The sequence below is a fragment of the Diceros bicornis genome, chromosome 15, assembly GCF_020826845.1.
Source record: "Diceros bicornis minor isolate mBicDic1 chromosome 15, mDicBic1.mat.cur, whole genome shotgun sequence".
Classification (NCBI taxonomy): Eukaryota; Metazoa; Chordata; class Mammalia; order Perissodactyla; family Rhinocerotidae; genus Diceros; species Diceros bicornis.
Genome location: NC_080754.1, coordinates 22,308,465 through 22,323,171, shown reverse-complemented (window position 1 = coordinate 22,323,171; position 14,707 = coordinate 22,308,465). Strand labels below are relative to the sequence as shown.

General features: G+C 32.8%; 1 protein-coding gene across 1 annotated transcript in view; it reads right to left on the bottom strand.

Annotated features, from left to right (window-relative positions):
* The window catches only part of STXBP5L (syntaxin binding protein 5L), a 337,784-nt gene that overhangs the window by 138,656 nt on the left and 184,421 nt on the right, over positions 1-14,707 (bottom strand). Inside the window, exons 13-14 of the mRNA XM_058555874.1 lie at positions 12,389-12,536; positions 11,412-11,479 (exon numbers count right to left, since the gene is read on the bottom strand). Coding sequence (XP_058411857.1) covers positions 11,412-11,479; positions 12,389-12,536 — 216 coding nt within the window. The remainder of the gene's footprint in view (positions 1-11,411; positions 11,480-12,388; positions 12,537-14,707) is intronic.

Genomic DNA, 14,707 nt, shown 5'->3' with positions numbered 1-14,707 from the left:
CCAGGTTTGGTAAGTTGTATTTTTTTCTAAAAATTTTCTCTCTCAAATTTTGCTACTATAAAGTTGGTCATAAACATCCTCTTATCTTTCAATTGATGGTAAGACTTTAGTGAATCCTCTTTTTCATTCTTGATATTAAAGTTTGTTCTGGGGCCAGCCTGGTGGTGCAGGCGGTTAAGTGCGCGTGCCCCGTTGCGGCGGCCCGGGGTTTGCCGGTTCAGATCCTGGGCGCGCACCGATGCACCGCTTGGCGAGCCATGCTGTGGCAGTGTCCCATATAAAGTGGAGGAAGATGGGCATGGATGTTAGCCCAGGGCCAGTCTTCCTCAGCAAAAAAAGAGGAGGATTGGCATATGTTAGCACAGGGCTGATCTTCCTCACAAAAATAAATAAATAAATAAAGTTTGTTCCTTCTATTTTTCCTGACAATCTTACAAACCTTCACCAACTTTATTATTTATTTCCATAACCCAACTTTAGCTTTGTTGATCTTTGATACTGTACATTTGCATTCTCTTTCATTAATTTTTATTCTCAACATTATTATTTTCTTTTTGGGATAACTTTGCTATAATTACTAACTTAAATAATTAGATCACTAAATTTTAGTCTTTCTTCTTATTAACATATAGTTACGGGTATAAGTTTACTTCAGAACATAGATTTAGATCTAGCCACACGTAATGATGTATTGTATTTTCACTATCTTTCTGTTTGAGATATTTAAAAAATTTCTATTGTGATTTCTTCATTAACCACTAAGTTAGTTGGGAGTAAATTGCTTAATTTTGAAAAACTGGGAGTTTTCCATATATATGTTTGTCATGCGTTTCTAGTTTAATTCTCCTGTGATCAGAGGACATCTTATATATGATTACAATCCTTTGACATTTATTAGCACTTTGTATTATGGCCCTGCATGAGGTCAGTTTTAGTCTGTGTCCCATGTGCACTTGAAAAGAATATAAATTCTTGAGTTGTAGAGTGTAATGTTCTAACCATGTCAGTTAAGTCAGGTTTATTAATCATGCTTTTGAAAACTTCTTTATTATTATGGATTTTCTCTGATTTTTGTAATAATTTGTCCCATTTATTGCAGAATTGTCTATATCTCCTTTCTGTCAATTTTTGTTTTGTATATTTTGAGGCTCTGCACTCAAAATTCTGGTGGATTCATCCTTTTACTATTTTGAAATAGTCCCTTTTACCTGTGGTAATGCTTCTTGCTTTAATTACTGTGGTAGGCAAAATTCTAAAATGTTCCCCAGGATTCCTGCCTCCTGGGATACTCCTATATAAGCCCTGGGACTGTGAATATGATACAGAATATATAACTCCCATGATAGTTATATTATGTTGACTTCCAAGAAAGGAAGACTATTTGGATGGACCTGACATGATCACGTGAGCCCTATAAATACAGGTCTAGAGGTCAAAGATGGAAGAAGTCTGAGATTTGAAGCATGAGAAGTACTAGATGCATTGTTACTAGCTTGAAGGTGGAGGGAGCCATATGGCAAGGAATGCAGGCAGCCTCTGGGAGCCAAGATGGCCCCCACTGACAGCCATCAAGGAAATGGAGACCTCAGTCCTACAAACACAAGGAACTAAATTCTTCTAAGAAAAAGACAGAGTTTGGAAGCAGATTTTTCCTTCAGAGCTTCCAGATGACAACTCAGCCTGGCTGACCCACTGATTTCAGTCTCATGATACCTTGAATAGAGATTCCAATCATGCAGTGCCAGATGTCTGACCTATAGAGCTGTGAGTTAATAAATGGATGTTGTTTTAAGCTGCTAGGTTTAGGGTGATTTGTTATGCAGCAGTGAAAAACTACTTTTGATATAAGTAGAGCTATACCAATGTTTTTAAGTGTTTACACGGTATAATTTTTCATACATTTACTTTCAAATTTTTAGTATACATATATTTAATGTGTCTCTCATAAGCAGCTTAGCGTTTGGCTTTATTTTTTTATTCAGACTGACAGTCTTTGTCTTATAATTGGAAAATTCAGTCAAATTATATTTAGTGTAATTACTGATATATCTGGATTTAAATATACCATCCTCACAATTATATTCTATTTGTCTAACCTATTCTGTCTTCTTCCTCTTTCCTTTCTGTCCTTTTAAGAATTAATCACATTTTAAAATATTATTCTATTTTATTAGTTTTTAGGTATCATATTCTTGTACTATCATTTTAGTGGTTACTACAGATATTACAAAATTGATCCTTAAATTAAGAGTCCAGATTAAACTGGTAGTTTACATGTTCCCAGACAAAGCAAGAATGTTAAATATTTTATCTCTATTTTCCTCTCTCCCATCTTTTGTGCTATCATTAAAATGTATTTTCATTCTACGTCACAATATTATTAAAAATTATTAGACATTTTAATACTTATACCAAAACATAATACTATTGTTCTTCTAAAAAGTCAATATTTATTTAGATTTATTCCTATGTTTACTTTTTTCCATTATTCTTATTTAATTTATGCATCTCTATTATTCTATTTGATATTGTTTTCCTTTTATCTAAAGCATTCCCTTTAGGTTTGTTTTCTATTAGTGCAGTTCTGCTGGCAACAAATTCTCTCAACATTTGTTTGAAAAAAACATTTGCCTTCATACTTGAAGGACAGTTTTTCTAAGCATGAAATTCTACATTGGTAATTTTTTTCAGCACTATAGAGATGTCATTCCAACACCTTCTGTTTTCACCATTTCTGTTAAGAAAATCAACTCTCAATCCTTATGTTGCTCCTTTTAAGGTAAAATATCTTCACCTCTGGCTGCTTTCCAGAACATTTTTCCTTGTGCTTTATTTTCATCAGTTTTACTGCAATCCATGTAAATGGTTTTCTTTTTATTGACTCTGCTTTCGGTTTTTAGGACTTCTTGAATTTGTGTCTCAATGGAAAAATCATAGCTATTATCATTCAACAATTTATTCTGCTTTATTCTCTATCTCCTTCTTGTGTCTCCAATAACACATATGTTTAAACTTCTTTACCATGTATCATCTATCTCTTATGCTTTTATTATTTTTCTTTGTGGTTCCATCTGGATATTGTCTACTCACTGTCTTCCAGTTTACTAATCTTCTTTTAAGCTGTGACTACATGCTGTTAAAACTATTTATTTAGTTCTTATTTTCAGTTATAATAACTTTCAGTTTTATAATTTACATTGCTTCTTTTTTTTATTCTGGCCAAAAACACATAATATAAAATTTGCCATCTTAACCATTTTTAAGTGTATAGTCCAGTAGTGTTAACTAGCACATTGCTGAGAAGATTTCTAGAATTTTTCCATCTAGCAAAATTGAACTCCACATCCATCAAACAATTCCCTTTTGCCCACTCTCCCTGCCCATAGCAACCACCATCATACTTTCTGTCTCTATTAATTTGCCAATTCTCAGTATCTCATATAAGTAGAATGACGCAGTATTTGTCTTTTTGAGACTGGCTTATTTTACTTAGCCTAATTTCCATGAAGTTCACATACAACATGATGTCCTTCTTTTTTAAGACTAAATTGGATAATATTACACTGTATGTAATACAACATTCTGTAAATCCATTCATCTGTTGATGGACATTTAGGTTGTTTCCATCTCTCAGCTACTGTGAATAATGCTGCAATGTACATGAGTGTGCATGTATGTCTTTGATATCCTGTTTTCAATTCTTTTGAATACGTACCCAGAAGTGGGATTCCTGGATCATACAGTAATTCTAATTTTACTTTTTTCAGGAAACTATATACTGTTTTCCATAGCAGCTGCACCATTTTACATTCTAATCAGTAATACACAAAGGGTCTAATTTCTCCACGTCTTTGCCAACCCTTGTTATTTTCTGTTTCTTGTTGCTGTTGTTTTATAGTGTCATCCTAATAGGGGTAAAGTGATATCTCATTGTGGTTTGGATGTGCATTTCCCTGATGAGTAGTGATGTTGAATATCTTTTCATATGCTTGTTAGCCATTTGTATATATCCTTTGGAGAAATATCTATTCAAGTCTTTTGCCCATTTTTAATTGGATTTTTTGTTGTTATTATTCAGTTGTAGGAGTTCTTTATATATTCTGGATATTAACCCCTTATCAGATACATGGTTTGTAAATATCTTCTCCCTTTCCAAAAGTTGCCTTTTCACTCTCTTGATTGTCTCCTTTGCTTCAAAAAAGTTTTTAAGTTTGAGGTAGTCCAATTTGTCATTTTTGCTTTGATCACTTGTGTTTTTGGTGTCACAAGCAAAATATAATTGCCAAATCCAGTGTCATGAAGGTTTTCCCTGTTTTCTTCTAGGAGTTTTATAGTTTCAGGTTTTATATTTAGGTTTTTCCATTTTGAGTTGATTTTTGGTGTAAAGTAAGGGTGCAACTTTATTCTTTTGCATGTGCAAATTCTGTTTTCCCAAAATCATTTGTTGAAGAGACTATCCTTTCCCCATTGTATAGCTTTGGTACCATTATCAAAGATTTGACCATATTGGTGATGGTTTATTTGCGAGTTCTCTAGTCTGTTCCAATGGTCTATATGTCTGTCTTTATGCCAGTACCACACTGTTCTGATTACTTTGTAATATGTTTCGATTAGCTTGTATCATGTTTTGAAATCAGGAAGTGTGAGGACTCTAGCTTTGTTTTTCTTTCTCTGGATTGTTTTGGATATCTGGTGTTCTTTGAGATTCCATATTAATTTTAGGATGGTTTTTTTTCTATTTCTGCAAAAAAAGCCATTGGGACTCTGATAAGGATTTGCACCGAATCTGTAGATTGCTTTGGGTAGTATGGACATTTTTAACAATATTAAATCTACTCCATGAGCATGTGATATCTTTCCATTTATTTGAGTTGTCTTTAATTTCTTTCATCAGTGTTTTGTAGGTTTTATTATATAAGAGTTTTGCCTCCTTGGTTAAGTTTATTCCTAAATATTTTATTCTTTTTGATGCTATTGTAAATGGGATTGTTCTCTTAATTTTCTTTCAGATTGTTCATCGTTAGTGCACAGAAATGTAACTGATTCTGTGTGTTGATTTTGTATCCTGCAAATTTGCTGTATTTGTTTATTAATTCTAACAGTTTTTTTGTGGAAACTTATGAGTTTTCTACATACAAGATCATGTCATCTACAAACAGAGATAATTCCACTCTGATTTGGATACCTTTCATTTATTTTTCTTGCCTGATTGTTCTACCTAGGTCTTCCAGAATTATGTTGAATAGAGTCATGAGAGTGGGCATCCCTGCCAGTTTTTCACTATTGAATATGATGTTAGCTGTGTGATTTTCTTGTATGACTTTTACTATGTTGTGGCAATTTCCTTATATTACTAGTTTGTTAAATGTTTAATAATGAAAGCATGTTGAATTTTATCAAATGCTTTTTCTGCATCATCTGAGACGATCAGGTGGTGTATCATATTGATTGATTTTCATATGTTGAAACATCGCACGTTCTAGGGATAAATTCCATTTGGATATGATGTATAACTCTTTTGATATGTAGCTGAATTCAATTTGCTAGTATTTTGTTGAGGATTTTTGCATTGATATTCATTGGGGATATTATTCTGTAGTTTTCTTTTCTGATAGTATCTTTGATTTTGTGGCAGAGTAATGCTGGCCTTATAGAATGAGTCTGGAAGTATTCCCCCCTTTACAATTTTTTGGAAGAGTTTGAGAAGGACTGGTATTAATTCTTCTTCACATGTTTGGTAGAATTCTCCAGTGAAGCCATCTAGTCCTGGGCTTTTCTTTGTTCGGAAGTTTTTTATTACTTATTCAATATCCTTACTAAGTGATAGGTCTGTTCAGATTTTTTTATTTCTTCATGATTCAGTCTTGGTAGGTTGGATGTTTCCAGAAATTCACCCATTTCTTCGAGGTTAAACAGTTTGTTTCTGTGGCATCAATTGTAATGTCTCCTCTTTCACTTCTGATATTTGTTGAGACTTTTCTCTTTTCTCTTAGTCTAATTAAGAGTTTGTCAATTTCATTGATCTCTTAAAAAAACAACTTAGTTTTTATTATTTTTTCTGTTGTTTTTCTATTCTGTATTTCATTTTTGTTTATTTCTTCTCTAATCTTTATTATTTCCTTCCTTCTGCTGACTTTGGGTTTAGTTTTTCTTCTTTTTCTACTCCTTTGAGGTGTACACTTAGGTTGTTGATTTGAGATCTTTTATTTAATGTTGGCATTTATTACTATAAACTTCTCAGAGGTTTACTTATAAAGCCCTTAGTAGTGCTTTTGCTGCATTCCTTAAGTTTTGGTACGCTGTATTTTCATTTTCATTTATCTAAAGATATTTTCCAATTTCCTTGTGATTTTTTCTTTGACCCATTGGTTGTCCAAGAGGGTGTTTTTTAATTTCCACATATTTGTGGATTTTCCATTCTTCCTTTTGCTATTGATTTCTAGTTTCATTTCATTGTGGTTGTAAAAGATACTTGTCATGGTTTCAATCTTCTCAAATATGTTCAGACTTGTTTTGTGGCCTTACGTGATCTATCCTAGAGAATATTTCACGTGTACTTGAGAAGAATGTGTATTCTGCTGTTGTTGGTTGGAGTGTTCTGTACATGTCTGTTAGATCCAATTGGCCTATAGTGTTGTTCAAGTACTCTGTTTCCTTATTGATGTTCTGTCTGAACGATCTATTCATTACTGCAAGTGGTGAATTAAAATCTCCTAATATTTTTTTGTTACTACCTATTCCTCTCTCCAATTCTGTCAATGTTTGCTTTATATATTTGAATGCCTTGTTGTTAGGTACATATATATTTATAACTTTTATTTCTTCCTGGTGAATTGACTATTTCATCATTATATAATGTCTTTCTTTGTCTCTTATGACAGTTTTTGGCTTAAAGTCTATTTGTCTGATAAAAGTATGGTCACCCCTGCTCTCTTTTGGTTAGCATTTGCATGGAATATCTTTATGCATCTTTTCACTTTCAGTCTATGTATGTCTTGATATCTAAAGTGAGTCTCATGTAATAGCATATAGTTGGATCTCTTTTTATCCATTCAACTACTCTACGTCTTTTGATTTGGGAGTTTAATCCATTTATATTTAAAGAAATTACTGATATGAGAGGACTTACTATTGACATTTTAAAATTGTTTCCTATCTTGTATTTATTTTGCCCCTTGTTTCCTTTCTTGCTGCCTTCCTTTGTGTTTCATTGATTTTTGGAAGTGACATACTTTGATTCCTTTCTCATTTTCTTTTGTGCATAATCTAGAGGTATTTTCTTTGTGGTTATCATGTGTATTAGATAAAACATCTTATACTTATACTGATCTATTTTAAAGTGATAACCACTTAACTTCAATTGCATATAAAAACCCTACTCCTTTACATTTCTCCCCCATTTTATGTTATCAATGTCAACAATTACATCTTTCTATATTTTGTAACCATTAATATAGTTTTATAGTTAAAGTTTTTTAAAAATGCTTTTATCTTTTAAATTTGTATACTTGAACTTAAAAATGATTTACATACCACCACTGCAGCATTATAGGATTCTGTTTTTGTCTATATGTTTACCTTTACCAGGCAGCTTTATATTTTCATATGCTTTCATTTTGTTGTCTAGTGTCCATTCATTTCAACTTGAAGGACTCCCTTTAGCAATTCTTGTAAGGCACGTGTAGTGGTGATAAATGTTCTCAGCTTTTGTTATCTTGGAAGGTCTTTATTTCTCCTTTGAAGTACACTTTTCCATCTGTAGTATTCATGCCTGGCTTTGTTTTTTCTTCATGCACTTTGAATATATTACTCACTCCCTTCTAGCCTGTAATGTTTCTGCTGAGAAATCCACTGATAATCTTATGAGAGTTTCCATATACATGAATAGCTTTTCTGTTGCTGCTTTCAAGGTTCTTTCTTTGTCTTTGACAATTTGATTATAATGTGTCTCAGTGTGGGCCTCTTTGGGTTCATCTTCCTTAGAGAATATTGAGCTTCTTGAATTTGGATGTCCATTTACTTCCTCAGATTTGGGAAGTTTTCAGCCATTATTTCTTCATATAAGTTCTCTGCCCCATTCTGTCTGTCTTCTCCTTCTGGAACTTCCATAATGCTTATATTGGTCTGCTTAATGATATGCCATAAGTCTTTTAGGCATTCTTCACTTGTCTTCATTCTTTTTTCTTTTTCTTTCTCTGACTCAATAATTTCATATCACCTATCTTCAAGTTTGCTGATTCTTTCTTGTGATTAATTAATTCTTTTGTTGATCCCTTCTAGTCAATTTTTCAATTTAGTTATTTTTTTAATAGTTTCTATATCTTTGTTGATATTCTCATTTCATTCATGCATCATTTTGCTGATTTTGTTTAGTTGTCTATCTGTATTCTCTTGTAGTGGATTGAGCTTCTTTAAGACAATTATTTTGAATTGTTTGTCAGGTAATTCACAAATCTCCATTTCTTTAGGGTTAGTTTCTGGACATTTAGTTTGTTCCTTTGATTGGACCATGTTTCCCTGTTTCTTGTTATTTCTTCTTGTGAATTTAGCATTTGAAAATACAGCCACCTCTAATGGACTGGCTTTGTACAGAGGAAAACCTCCAATAGTCAGCCCAGCTAGAGATCCCGGGGAGCTCTCAAACATTTAATGGATATGCGTCTTCTCTGGGCTTATGTGCGTTAATTTCCTCATTAGAGAAGTTTATTGGTTTCTTTTTCAGGAGCCTGTAGTCTCTTCCTCCCTCTATTGTCTAACTGCAGTACTTTTTGGCACTTCAACAAGCCACTGAGCTGACTTTTGTTCTGTGCAGCTCCCAGGCATCCAGGTTCCATCAGCACTCTGACTCAGGTAAGATAGAAACTAGTCTCTTGGGAAGCCTCCTGAAAAGCAGGAACGTTGGATGTACATTCTACTCCTCTATTTCCCTCTCATAAAAGAAGATGCAAGTTGGGCTTTCCTCCTGAACAAGAGCTGTGTCAATTTGGGGGAGGAGCTGGCACAGTTGAAATGAAATGGCTGTTTTTACCCATTTCAATGAGACTGTTTGTGGCTTTGAGCTTGCCTGGGATACTATGACTTCCTACTTGGTTTCTGGAGTTTCCATAAAGGCTTTCGGACCATATATTGTTGTTACATCAGTGTCTCTGTAGGAGAACAAAGTCTGGGACTAGTATTCTGATATCTTTCTGACGTCACTCTCCATTGATTCTTTTATAGAGTATTTTTTCATCCTGTTTATCTTAACCTGACTATACTGTTATCTTTGAAGTGACTGTATTGTAATTAACATATAGTTAGATCATTTTTTTAATTCTCTGCCAGTCTATGCATTTAATTGGTATATTTAGATCATTTACATTTAATATAATTATTAATATGTTAGGGCTTAAGTGTGCCATTTTTTCCCTCTATTTTTTGTCAGTGTTTTTCCCTTCCCTTCCTCTGCGTTACCTGAATTATTTTATTAAATCCATCAATAATGTTATTGAGTATATCTCTTTGCATAGGTTTTTTTAAATGGGTGCTTTAGGTATTACATTGTATATTCATAACTTCTCACAGTCTACTGGTGTCATCATACTACCATTTTGAGGGAAGTATAGATACTTTACCCCCTTTTACATCACTTTACCTTCTCCCATTTATAATTGTCTTAAATATTTCCTCTATACATATGTAGAACCACATCTGACAATGTAATTATAATATTTTCTTTAACCATCAAATATAATTCTAAAAACTCAAGATAAGGAAAGCCTATTGTATTTACCCATATTTTTGCTTACTGTTTATAGAACTTCCTTCAGTCACTCTTTTAGTGGAGGTCTGATGTTGACAAATTCTCTTAGTTTCCTTCATCTGAGAATGTATTGATTTCAACTTAATTCCTGAAGGATATTTTTTCTAGGTATAGGATTCTGGGTTGCCAGTTCTTATCTTTTAACACTTGAAAAAGATTCAAGTTTCCTTTGGGCCTCTATGGTTTCTGATGAGAAATCCACCATCATTCAACTTGGTTTTGCCCTATTGGTAAAGTGTCATTTCTCTCCTGCTGTTTCATGAGTTTTTTTCTTGGTGTTTAGTGTTCACAAGTTTGACTATGATGCATCTTGTTGTGGGTTTCTTGTGGTTCACTTAGCTTCTGGAATCTATAGGTTCACGTCTTTCACCAAATTTGGGAAATTTTCTGCCACTATTTCCTTAGGTACTTTTTCATCCATGTTCTCTTTCAGTTCTCTCCTTTCTCACTGGACTTCCGTTGACATAAAACAGGGAGAGTGTGTGGCTCCTCATTACTGCTGGGCAGTGGTGGGAATTCTGGCTCCTCACATGATCTCCTCTAACACCACAGGTGGTAGGTTTCATTACCACCCAGCAGGGTTAAAAGTCTCAGCTCCCTACTCAGCCTCTGCACTGTGTTAGTGACTGATACACCCTTTGTGGGTAAGTTGAGGCACTTTGTTACAGCCTGATGAGGGTGAAAGTCTGGATTCCACACTCAGCCTTTGCTGGAGTGGGTTGGGGTAGGGCCGTAGTTTTTTTCTGTGTTACCTAGAGTAAAGACATTATTTTCTAAAAGTTTTCTGTCTTGATAAGCTGTCCCTTTCCTCATCCTTTAGCTAGAGAGAGCTAGCTTTTGTTGGGCTTTTTTTGTCTGTGCCCATTAACAGTTCCAGGTTGCCAGCTTCTTCAGCTCCAACTCTGGGATATATGAGGCAAAAAGAAAACCCAGGAAACTCACCACCATATTATTCCTTGAGTCTCGGGGGCCCTAGCCAGTCTGACTTCTCTCCATCTTTTCCAGTCATCTTATACTTGTTTAATATATAATATCCAGGGGTTTTAGTTGTACTTAGCGGGAAGAATAGGGAAAAGTACATCTATGCCTTATCTCATAAGCAGAACTCCTTATTATCTTTTAAATCTCATCTTTATCTGTTGCTATGTCTTTATTTTCATTCCTAATATTAGAGCAAGAAATGGGTTGCTATAGGAAGTAGTGACATTTCTGATGCTATAAGTTTTGAAGCATACTTTAAATAACCACCTGATGGGGATACAAAGCAGTGATTCCTGGATTTCCCAGGACTCAACAGATGTTAGTAAGGGCCTTTCTAAGGCTAATAATCTAAGATTTCCACAGGAATTCTTCCTTTACTAACCTCTCATGATTAGTATTTTTCTTCTTTTCACTTTCTTATGCTCTTGTAATCTACACTTAATTATTTTTGTTATAAGTCTACGTTTTTAAAGGTTTGATTCCATCTCCCATCAAGATTTGAAGCTGTGTCTTATATTTTTACTTTTAAACTGTCAGTTTGCCTAGAGCACAATTATGGGAAAGTGAAAAATTCAATGAAATCTTTTTGTTGATTAATTGATAAACTCACAAATCACATCCCACTTACCCAGTAATAATAATTTCTGGATATGTTTGTGTTCCAAGGTTCCAAGCTCCTCCACTGATTGGCCACTCCTAAACAGATTATCCAGGAAGAATTGATAAGTTTTATTTTTTAATTTGAATGACTTATGAATTTAAAATGAAAATATTTTAAAATAATAGTAAAAGGTTCACTTAAAAATAAATATTTAGAAAGTAATGAAGGATGAAGTGTGTAGCTATCTTTTAATGCTTTCATTGAACAAACAATTCCAAATGCACAATGACATCTTCTTTGAAAATATAGATTTCAACAAATATTACCATTCATATAAAAAATCAAAGTATTTTTTAATCATACAAATACAGTGTTGCTACATCTGCCACATTGTCTGTACTGTCAAACTACTGTGGTGCAATTTAACACAGAATACTATGTAAATTATGACTCCTAGAGTTGTCCATCCCAACAGCCCTGTACAAATAATAAAAATCATAATAGGGGGTCTGTTAAAACTGTAAGTATTTGAATCCTGTAGTTTAATATAAAAAAATGTAATTTTAGAAAGTTATTTAACAAATGACTTTCGATAATTGTCTTGCTAACCACCGATTGATAAGAAATGATTAACTAGAGTTGACTTAAAAATTTCTTAAAACATAACCCTTCATATAAAATAATTAAAAGTTATATCTTATGATTCAAATATGTTAATTTAAATATATACTAAGTATATAAACATATATGATATATAAATATACCTTACTGTATAATTATATACTTAGTATATAAGAAATTTATATTTCTGTAGGTTTAAAGCTATGTAGCATTTAGGAAATTTGAATTTCAGAAGTTATGTCTTTTATAGATGCCAGCTTATGATTTCAAAAGAATTTATTTCAAGTCTTCTTATATAGAAAGTCAGAAAATAACAGGAAAAAGTATGATCATTTAATGTGAATATGAACACAAGAAAACTTGTTTTTAATTGTTACTTTTACCTTATTACTGTATCCTTGTTTTTTATGTTTGACTCCTATAGAGTAGAGTACTAGAATCAAATCTGGCGGGCAATCAGCAAAGTATGCTGTGCATGTAACTGGAGATTCATGAATGTCCATGGGATACGGATTTTCAAAGATTGGAAAACTAACAGATGAAGACAATATATTAGTGTCATTTTGCAATGGTAAAAAAATGAAATAACTTTTATAAAACAAACACTAAAATCTAAATATTAATTATACATTTCACTTAATTGTGTTTTAAGCATCATAAAACAAGGATCACATGAACAAGAATGCTCTTTTAAAAATATTTATCTATAAAATGTAATATGAATACTGCTAGAATTTTATTTGAATAAATTCATTTTCTTTCCCATAATTCCAAAATTCCTCAGTGACATCACTTTGTTAATATGAATAGAATGAATTTGTTAAACTGAAAATATTATGCAGCAAGTTGAATGATCAATTTATTCAAACATATCAACTAGGTACTTTATGTATAATTTTATCTAAATATTTATATATTTATAAGTATTAAAATATCTTAGTAAATTTGACATGTTTTTCCAAGGAAGGTAATATATCGGCAAGTATTTTGTTTTTGTTTTCTGCTGGAGTAATTGGAAAGATGTGTGTGCTGTGTAGATGTGTGTGTGATTATATATGTTAAAGATCATTTCCTGTGTAAACTAGAGAACATAGTGGGAATGTAGAGTTATGGGTACAGTAAATTTCATATCCTCAAGCCTATGTAATCATAATTTTAAAAATAGGTATCAGTACAAAACCAAAGGGGAGAGAGGTTATTAAAAATAATTTTCTCCCCATATTATTAGAAAATTAATTAGAAACTTAGTCCAATCTCCAGAGAGTATGGGATGGGTGTGTGTGTCTGTTGACAGAAGTTCTCTACCCTCCAATCTGAAATGCTACAGGTGGTATCCCAGATAAGAATAGTAGTATATGCAAAATCAGATGGAAAGAAGCAAATTGTGTTTACTAAATGGCAAGTAGGTTAAACAAGATGGATCAGAGGTTCCTGTTTCAGACTAGAAATTATCAATATTTCTGAGATTGAAGAATTAGAAGTAAAATAAATGGATCACCTTAAAGATCAGATCTACAACTTGGGATTTGATAACTGCAAGATGTTACAATGATAGACTCCTGACAAAGTGAGCAAAATCATGAAAATGTTTGGGGAAGTTATTTTAGTGTATTGGCAAAGAGTAGGGAAAAAGATATTTAAGAGAGAAATAATAACTAAAAATGTACTATAGGAATTTAGACGTAAAAGCATAAACTGCTTGCTGTGGAAATTAAGTGAAGATATAAATCCAAGAAAACAAGAATAGGAAAAAATTTGCAAGCCCTAATGCTTGCTTTCATGTAGAGGATTAAACAGAAAAAAAGAAAGAAAAGAAGAAGGAATTTACAAATTAATTTGAAAGGGAATACAAAGCTGCAATTTAATGTTAACATTAAACATGGCTTAAAGGTAACTGTTCGGAGGGAAAGAGAATATATTCAGTTTTCGACATGTTAAATTTCTTGTAATAGACAATGAAATGAGAATATCACAGATTTTAAAACATGGTGCTGAAGAAGGTGAAATGTTAGATAAAAACTTGCAAACAAAATGTCAATTCACATACTTATATGAGGTAATGAAAAGAATAAGAATGTATAAAAATGGTAACTTTTATGTTGTGTATATTTTACCACAATAAAAAGGTTTAAAACAAAAGAATAAATGTATATACTGAAGAAAGTGAGTATTAAAGGTAAAGTATAGTGGATCTTGGAGGATGTTAGACAAGGTATGAGGAATCACCAAATATGGCACAGAAAGCAGAGTCAAGTACCAGCAAGATCAAAAGAGTGCATTTTAACAAAACCTATATTAGAACTTAGAGGAAGAGATACAAATCCATACATGTACACAAAAATTAATCAAGTTTAACGTTGATAAATAGAGCAGCTAGGCAGAATTCAGTTATGATGATCTTATGGCTCAAATCCTATATCCTTTTCAAAATATTGAAATATTATATGCTGCAAATCAGCATGAAAAAAAAACTTGGACTGTTATATTTACAAACTACATGGAAAGTAGTACTCAGGATTTAATTTATTCACCAAAAATTTATTGAGAACTTACTCCATGTGGAGACAAATCCCCTCCTTCAGGAGGCCTACAGGCTAGTAGGGAAACAATCTTTGAAACAATAACAAATGGAAAATTTCACCTATGACAAAGCTATGAAGAGTGGAATATGGGAGCTATGAGAGCCTTTAATAGGATATTTG